The sequence below is a fragment of the Crinia signifera genome, chromosome 6 (genome assembly GCF_055691185.1).
Source record: "Crinia signifera chromosome 6, ASM5569118v1, whole genome shotgun sequence".
Lineage (NCBI taxonomy): Eukaryota > Metazoa > Chordata > Amphibia > Anura > Myobatrachidae > Crinia > Crinia signifera.
This window is the reverse complement of record NC_139222.1, coordinates 92,396,953-92,406,608: the sequence shown is the minus strand read 5'-3', so window position 1 is coordinate 92,406,608 and position 9,656 is coordinate 92,396,953. Positions and strand designations below refer to the sequence as shown.

Below are 9,656 nucleotides of genomic sequence, written 5' to 3'. Positions count from 1 at the left end.
TCAAAGGCTACAACTTAAGCACCCTTAAACGAAATAGAAACCTTGAACTGCACAGGGAAGTATAGCACACAGTTTCTCAAACTCGGTCCTCAGGACCCCACACAGTGAGTGCATGTTTTGCAGGTCTCCACACAGAATCGCAAGTAAAATAAATAGTTCCACCTGTGGATCTTTAAAAATGGGTCAATTAACAACATTTCTGAAAATGTAAAATACATTTTAAACATAATGTATAACAAAATTCATGTTGATAAGATAAATTACATTTAAAGATGAAAATAAAAACATTTCACTGCCCCTGACAAATATAACATTAGAAAAAATACAATTTATTAATTACACCTCAGATATAGTAGAAAGCAACTAACTTAGTACTGGAAATATAAGCTTTGTAGAGTTCCACAGAGCTCAGTTGGAACTTCCTGGCGTACTCATTTTCAGAAGTATCCTAATGAAGATGACCTCAATAACCCAACTGATTATTTTTAATACATTTTAATGACGTGACCCCAGTCCAACAGGTTTGATTGTGAAAGCCCAGAAACACACAGGATGTGTCACAAGATGAATCAAAGAAAGTCTTTCATACATTCTGGGGGCAGTGACACTACTGTGACCTCAGTGGTCTCCATCATGGACCTAGATGTGGAGGAATGCACCACAAGATGCACAGAGGATGGTGATGCAACACTGTCAGCTCGAGTCTTGACCAAAGATAAGCCTACCGGTTGTTTGACATCCATTTGTTCCAAATGACAGCATTGTGGGTAATGACTGAAACACTCAAAAGCATCCACACAGCTCTGACATGTGCCATGATTCTCCATAAAGGGGCTTGCAAGTTTTGTTGAACTCCTAACATCCCTGTGTATACACGGGTCTCTCTTTACAGGGGTCTTGCAGATTCCGCATACCACGGCGCACACAGTCTGAAACACAGACAAGTCTTTGATTACAACATTCAGGAAGTTAGGTTTCAGCAGTAGATACACCATGGGGTTGTAGAGAGTAGAAGATTTTGCAAACAGTGCTGAAAGGGCGAATGCCAATGGTGGCACATTTCTAGCATCCCCAAATGTTGCCCACATAGCAACAACAGCATATGGCGTCCATGCCAAGAGAAATCCAATACAGACTGCGACACTGAGCTGAGAATAAACAAAGGGATATTACTACAAGATATTGTACAGAAAAGTGGTCACTGGCAGGTAATTTCTAGTGATAGAGATCTCTAAAACGTCATAAAAGCAATGCTATAAACACGGAGTAAAAAGTTGGGTACTTATGTATTATCTGGACTCCAATGTTAAATGCACCCCATTTTTTCATACGGAAGAAATACTCGCACAAGGCGAGTTTAGGCAGCGCTTAGATCAATGAATAGAAACAAAATTTGTTTACAAAGGTATAAATCTTTTTACTGGTTTAAAAATGCATATATACACAATATAATAGTACAGTCATGAACAAAAAAACCCTAATAAAACTAATTAAAATTGAGAAGGTGGGGAATAAAAGTAAACTGGAATTAACGGAAATAAAGTTAATAAAGAATTATCCCGCCTCAAAGGACATTCATTTGTGAGCAGATATTGTAGTCACTTGACTTGTGGAAAACGGGTAAGTGCACTTTACCAATTTAGAAGTTCTGGATCTTTGTAGAACAATTTATGATGGGGGCTGGATGAGTCCTCACGATGAATGCGGCTGTTTGTCGTGCCGCTGGAGGGGTCAGTGATCGCTAGATGGAGTGGGCCTCTGGTGAGGTGTGAGACAGGTGGAAAACGTCTCCAACACCAGAGGGATGATATTGTGGCGATATGACCAATTGAAGTTCCAAACAAGTGGGAGTATGGCTTCCGTGACCCAGGGATGGCCTCACTGGTATAGATGTTGGTAACCAGTGGTAGCTGGGAGCACGGTGTCCGCCTTGTAGTTGTGATATCCAGATGAGCAGAAATGGGTGAATGTCCACAATGGAGTAGATCTCACAATAGGTCCTGAGGCTGGGATGGGGGTAGCAGATCACCTAACGCGTTTCACTGCATTCACCCATTTCTGCTCATCTGGATATCACAACTACAAGGCGGACACCGTGCTCCCAGCTACCACTGGTTACCAACATCTATACCAGTGAGGCCATCCCTGGGTCACGGAAGCCATACTCCCACTTGTTTGGAACTTCAATTGGTCATATCGCCACAATATCATCCCTCTGGTGTTGGAGACGTTTTCCACCTGTCTCACACCTCACCAGAGGCCCACTCCATCTAGCGATCACTGACCCCTCCAGCGGCACGACAAACAGCCGCATTCATCGTGAGGACTCATCCAGCCCCCATCATAAATTGTTCTACAAAGATCCAGAACTTCTAAATTGGTAAAGTGCACTTACCCGTTTTCCACAAGTCAAGTGACTACAATATCTGCTCACAAATGAATGTCCTTTGAGGCGGGATAATTCTTTATTAACTTTATTTCCGTTAATTCCAGTTTACTTTTATTCCCCACCTTCTCAATTTTAATTAGTTTTATTAGGGTTTTTTTGTTCATGACTGTACTATTATATTGTGTATATATGCATTTTTAAACCAGTAAAAAGATTTATACCTTTGTAAACAAATTTTGTTTCTATTCATTGATCTAAGCGCTGCCTAAACTCGCCTTGTGCGAGTATTTCTTCCTTTTTTTACTAGTGAGGAGTGACTACCCTCACACCTAGGCAGCAGCTTACACTGTAGGATCAGCTCACTGTCAAAGCGCCTGAATATTCCTAGTGAATATTTCTCTTTGCCATTTTTTCATACCCCTACTATCCAACTACGCATGGAGTTGATTTTATATAGTGTGGCGAGCGCAGGGAGCCACCGTGCCCGAAGCGTGGCGAGGGGACGCGGTCTCATAAGAAAAACGGGAGCCCAGATATTACATAAGTACCAAAAGTTGAATGTACTTGTGCACCTGTACTTGAATGTACTTGTGCACCTGTACTTGAATGTACCTGTGCACTTTTTACATCACCCTATTTTTCTTACATTTTTGTTAGTAATCCATACATCTCTTTTAGCCTTGTTACTTTGCATCCCCTGGCAAATTGAAGTTAATGTCTGATTGATGTATGATGTGGCCCAATAATAAGGATAGACTGACATAATGAAAGGGCACTGGGCAGAGCGAAGCAGATTGGTGAGTGTGAAGGCTATATGTGCAGTTGTGTAAGTAGGTTCCAGTTGCCTGGAGGCAAGATAAATATTGGTGCCCCTCAAATAGCTCAATCAGTAAGGTGTCTGTCTCCGGTAAGACAGGTCATGGGTTCTAATACAGTGTGTGACACATGCAACAATGATGTATGGAGGGAGAGTTAGCCACAATGGCTTTCAATTAACTGATTCAAACTCACAGGGGAGGAGAGTTGCCCGCTTGAGAGCAGGAGCCCAGTGACAGATGACTCCATTGCCTCCCAGAGTTACGCCTCTGTATATGTGTACATTTTTAACTGGTTCATGTGTTTCAAGGAGGATTAGCGGTGGAGCCCTTACACCATGGCATGGATGGCATTATAGCTGTCCCTTATCAGGTCTTAGATTCTGTCTAGTCCCCTCATTGCTGACACTGTTGAATGCCTGTTATTGACTAAATACTGCATTGTGGGGCCACTGGCACAGTATGTCTAAGGGGCATTACTGTGTGGTATAATGTGAAGTGGTATTATGCGGCTGCGGCCCAAATTTTTGACAAGCGCCGCTGGTGCGCACTTTCTCTGTTTTTACGTATCAATTGATACTTCCACACTACACCCACATTTTAGCTCCATCAACAATATCCACAGTGCAGGGCGCTAAAATCTAAGTTTGCTTACCAAAAAATTAGGCATGGACTGGCCCTGGTGGTAAAATAGCAGATATGAGGTTCCATCTAGTTTATTTCCAAACTGTGTTTTGAAAGGGCAGCTGCCTCCTGCTTCTGATGTGTTAACAGCAATAAGTAAATTGTTATAAGATTTTTTACAAGTATAATGGTGAATTTTACAAGACCGCATTTCATAATAGGGGGGTCTACTGAGACTCTGAGCGGGATGCTCTAAACCAAAATACGGTAAAAACACAGTTATTGGTTTTTTTTTACCACATGTTCGTATGCAGTAAAGCCCCTCCTTCAGGGCACCACTGTGAATGGAATCACCAGCTTTTGCTATAGAAGCCTTAGCAGTTGACTCTGGCCGGCCCAGGAAATTAGTACTTTCTCCCACCACTGTGGACATGCGCACTCTTCTGAGCATGCGTTGAGTCATTTTATATTCTTGCCGCGTAAGCTGGCATAGGGCCAACTCTGCGTCATTTTTTTCCTTGATGTATTTAAATGTAATGGAAAAAATTATACAAAGCACATTCAGACAACAGAAACACAATGATAGTTCCTTAAATTAAGTTAAATTAGCTTCAAAATGAGAGAGAGAGAGAGAGGTTTATTTGTTGTAATTATCTTAGCTGACATGCTGTAAATGTGAGGAGATGTGGACAGCAGGCCAAACTATTATAAAAATCAATTTCCAGTTCAGATCCTTCATGTGGTGTCTCATTAGGGGGCACAAAGGAATCACTTTTTTGTCTTCTCAAAAAGTGTAAAGGACAGACAACAATACATGCTGCGCCTCACAACCAATGTGCATTATCCCTGCCAATTTAGAAAGCAAATTATAAGTTGCAAATGTATTATTGGGCATATGGTGAATATATATATTTGAGTTACCTACTGTGACATTCAGTACACCAACGTGGCTATTATGTGCAATAATTCATAGTTTTTATCTGTAGCTGAACTGCTGTCTAAAATACAAAAAATGACTTCAAAATGAACCATGACCGCACCATAACATCGGCAGGGTCTTACTCACATGTGTACATGGGTGTTTTTGTGCATACATACATGTCAATGTTCTCACCTGCATTAAATTAGCCCATATGCATGCCAGTAAGTGCCCACATAATAGTATTCACTCCATCTTCCTTGAATTGAATTTGCTTAGATTCTTCTACAGTAAAATGTATTCCTTTCATATGTGGGTTCCAATAAGTGCCAAAGGGTGTCAGGACCTCATTTAGGCCTAATTCAGGACTGTATGCTAGTCTGCGTATGTTTGCAGCCTAGTGAACAGGTAAACACTGCCTGGCCGAATGCCCGCCCCCCTGCTGCGCGAATCCCCTTGCTAGCATGCGATGTGTGCAGTAACAAATCCCCTTGCATTCGGCCGCATGGTCTTATTCTGGTTGGTGCGGTCCGTTCCGAATTCTTTCTGAGCTGACCGGACGCCACGCTGTGCGGACATTGTAAGAACAAACGCCCACAGGTCATCCGCATTCGGTCGGACTCACTCTCTAAGAAGAGGGTGTGTTTTCGGACAACATCCAAACCGTGCGTGTGCGGTGGGAACACAAAGATTCTGCACGGTCTTACAGCGCCCGAACAGATGGGAAGCTGCCCGTACGCACCGATGCGGTGTATTTACGCAAAGCTTACTACTATAATCGGAACTCATACATCTGACACATGACACACTTAGCCAACCTCATAAAAAAGGGATTATTTTTAATTGTCATCAAGGATTTCCTAATTGATACTTAAACACATTACTACCACTTTAGATTAACCCTTACATCATGTAAAGCGCTATTCATTCATCAGAATCAGAATCATCTTTATTGGCCAGGTATACTTGCGTATGCTTGGAATTTTTTGTGGTAACAGTGCAGCATCAATCAGGGAACACAAAGGGGGTGGGAAGAGAGGCATAAACATACATCACATACATTTCACATGTATCTAGAAAAGTTCGAGTTAGTATTTGGTATGTTCAATACGGTTTAGTTGGTGGACAGCTATTGGGAAGAAGCCTTTTGTAGTTCTTGTCGTCTTTGCTGGGATGGACCTAAAACGTCTGCCTGACGGAAGGGGTTCAAACAGGTTGTGGCCAGGGTGTAGCTTGTCCGCCAAGATCTTTCCTGCACGCTTATTGACCCTGGCTAGGTATAGTTCTTGGACAGTGGGGAGCTCCGCCCCAATGATCTTTTCTGCCATCCTCACCACTCTTTGCAACTTTCGTCTGTCATTCTCGTTTGCTCCTCCGAACCAGATTGTTATCGAGGAGCAAAGGACAGACTCTACTATGGCAGTGTAGAAGATGAGCAGCAGCTCCTGCGGGATGTTGAATTTCTTGAGTTGCCTCAGGAAGAACAACCGCTGCTGAGCCTTCTTGACAGTTGTAATGATGTTGGGACCCCATTTGAGGTCGCAGGAAATCTTTGTTCCTAGGAATTTGAAGGAGTCGACCCTCGACACTACTCTGTCAGATATTATGAGTGGGTGCATGGCATTTGGTTTCCTTCTGAAGTCCACCACCATCTCCACCGTTTTGAGGGGGTTGAGGTCAAGGTTGTTTCCGCTACACCATTTAGTTAGCCGATCCACCTCCCGTCTGTATGCCGACTCGTTTCCATCCATGATTAGGCCGATAACCGTTGTGTCGTCTGCAAATTTTATAATTTTTACTGACTGTTCTGCTGAGGTGCAGTCGTTTGTGTAGAGGGAGAAGAGCAGGGGGGAGAGGACACATCCTTGAGGGGCACCGGTGCTAATTGTGCATGTGTTTGAAATGAATGCGCCTGCTTTCACCGCCTGTTTCCTTTCAGTCAGGAAGTCAGTGATCCAGGAGCATGTAGGTTCTGGGACTCCTAGTGAACGGAGTTTTGGCTCCAGGATGTGAGGGATGATAGTGTTGAATGCCGAGCTGAAATCAACAAATAGTATCCTTGCATAGGTGCCTGGACTGTCCAGGTGCTGTAGAATGTGGTGCAGCCCTAGGTTGACTGCATCCTCGACACTTCTGTTTGCTCGGTAGGCAAACTGCAGGGGGTCGAGGTGAGCATTTGTAACAACTCTCAGGTGGTTCAGCACCATACGTTCAAGCACTTTCATGACCACTGATGTTAGTGCAATCGGCCTGTAGTCATTGAGGTCTTTCGCAGTTGAGCTCTTGGGAACCAGGACGATAATTGAGGCTTTGAAGCAGGGGGGGACCTTGCACATTTCTAGTGAAGTGTTGAAAATCCTGGTAAAGATAGGGGCGAGCTGTGTTGCACAGGTCTTGAGGGCAGATGGAGACACTCCATCTGGGCCTCCAGCTTTCCTAGGGTTGACCCTCTTGAACATTCCTTCTACCTCTGTTTGGTCCACCTGGAGAGTCTGGGGGTGGCAGTTTTGGAAGGAGGGTGGGCAAGCCATTTTGCCCCGGTCAGGGGTAGGACTGATGCAGGTAGCTTCCTTCTCGAACCTGCAGTAGAAATCGTTCAGCTCGTTCACTAGTTTCTGGTGCATGGTGGAGGGGGTTCGAGAGATCTTGTAGTTGGTTATAGCTTGCATGCCTCTCCAAGCTGACGCGGGGTCGTTGGTTGACAGGTTGTTCGCCAGCTTGTCTGAGAATCTTTTTTTTGCCAGCTTGATTTCCCGTGTTAGGGAGTTCCTGGCCTGTTTGTACAGGACAATATCACCACTGCGATAGGCTTCTTCCTTTGCCCGACGGAGCTTCCTGAGTTGACCGCTGAACCATGGCTTGTTGTTGTTGAAGGTGCGTGCTGTTTTGATTGGCACGCACAGGTCCTCGCAGAAACTGATGTAGGCTGTCACTGTGTCGGTCAGATCGTCTAGGTTTGTAGCAGAGGATTCAAAGACTCCCCAGTCTGTGCATTCGAGACAGGCCTGAAGCTTTATTTTTGCCTCGTTTTTCCAGCTTTTGACTGATCTGACCACTGGTTTAGCTGACCTTAGCTTCTGGGTGTAAGTTGGTAGAAGGTGGACTATGCAATGGTCAGAGAGGCCCAGAGCTGCCCGGGGGATAGCCCGGTAAGTAGACTTGATAGTGGTGTAGCAGTGGTCTAAGGTACGTCCTTCCCTGGTGTGGCATCTGACTTGCTGTCTGTACTTCGGTAGTTCTTGGGACAGGTTGGCACTGTTGAAGTCGCCCATCACTATAAGCAGTGCTTCCGGATGTTTGAGTTCTGTGTCTGTTATCCTGGTGGCCAGTTGGAGTTGGGCTTCTTTCGCATTTCCTTGGGGAGGTATATACACCCCCACCAGGACTATTGAGGCAAATTCCCGGGGGGAGTAGAATGGGTTGCATTTAATGATGAGTGTCTCCAGTTGAGGGCTGCTTGATTTACTCAGAGTTTTTACGTCGGTGCACCACCCTTCATTTATGAAGAAGCAGATACCTCCTCCCTTGGTTTTTCCGGTGAGCTCCTTGTCGCGGTCAGCCCTGAGGAGACTGTAGCCCGGCAGCATCACAGAGGAGTCGGCAATGAGTTCATCTAGCCATGTCTCAGTAAAGCATAGGATAGATGAGCCAGCAGTGCCTGATCTTGCATCATTTATGAGCAGGGACAGCTCATCCATCTTGTTTACAAGGGATCGGGTGTTCGAGAGTAGGATAGCTGGGAGTGCAGATCTGTGACCTCTGCGTCTCCACTTAACTAGGGCCCCAGCACGGCGGCCCCTCTTGCGAGTCCTGAGCCTCACATATCTTCCTGTCAGCCTAGCTGTTAGGTGGGGGGCCCCTCCAGGCCACTTGGCGGTGGTAGGGGCATGTCTGTTCCTACTGGAGGGAGCCAGCGGCCTGGCTGGGTTTGCCCTCATTGTTGTCAGGGGCTCAGTTCTGGCTATCTTCTCAGGTGGGCACTGAGTCACACCACTTCCTTTTTGGGCCCCCATAAGTAGGCCCTGGGGGTTTACTTTTCTGCTACCTCTGTGAATGGTTCTCCATGGTCGCCGGTCCACTCTCCAGCAACTGCCATTCAACTTTGCTGCATCCTTTCTGCACAGGGCATCAAGGGCAGCATGGACTGTGAGGGCTGCCGATCTGCCCACGTCCTGCTCCGTCAGGCTCATATGGGTGGTCTGCACCAGGGGTGAGCTCCATTTCAGAAGGGCTTCTCTGCTGTGCTTGGTTACCACACTTGGCAGGGTCATCACACTCGAGGACAAGGACAGGGGGAGACATGTAGTTTGGTTGAGCTGCACAGCTCCGAGGCAGCCTTCTGCGGCGCCATATTTGTGGTATCCAGTATGATGAAAACACTTTTACTCAAGTCTGTGAGTGCTCCAGGTTATTGCTGTGTTTGGTTGCTTCTTTCTTGTTCTTCTTTCATTGTTACCCCTTTACGTAGGTTTTATGTATGCATATTATATTACACACCAACAGTGGCGTAAGTTTGTCCATGTCGCCCGGAGGCAAAAGAAAACTTGGTGCCCCCCATTGATAGATAGCTAAAGTGAGGAAATGAGAGGGGAGAGCGAGATAGTGTCAGGGATAGAGAGTGTCAAGTAAAGATAGAGAGGGGAGGGCAAGAGAGTGTCAGGAGGGTGTCAGGGATAGAGAGAAGGGGGTGAGATCATTAAAGGATAAAAGAGAGGGGGTAATAGAGAGCGTTCAGGTACAAAGTGAGAGGGGGTTAGAGGGGAAGTCAGGCAGAGAGAGCGGTGAGGTGACATGGGTGTCAGGCATAGATATAGGAGGGTGTCAGGCAGGAAAAGAGAGCATGGTGGGCACTGGGCACAAGCCTGGTGCTGTTACAGCCTGGATGCAGGCACTCAGGGCCAGAGTGGGA

At 45.6% G+C, this 9,656-nt stretch overlaps 1 protein-coding gene across 2 annotated transcripts in view; it reads right to left on the bottom strand.

Moving 5' to 3' along the window:
- Positions 1–318: 318 nt before the first annotated feature.
- LOC146007813 (opsin-5-like) overlaps positions 319–9,656 on the bottom strand; it is a 142,302-nt gene continuing 132,964 nt past the window's right edge. For both annotated transcript variants that reach the window (XM_083146468.1, XM_083146469.1), the window contains one exon: positions 319–1,148. In XM_083146468.1, coding sequence (XP_083002594.1) covers positions 570–1,148 — 579 coding nt within the window. In that variant the 3' untranslated portion in view covers positions 319–569. The remainder of the gene's footprint in view (positions 1,149–9,656) is intronic.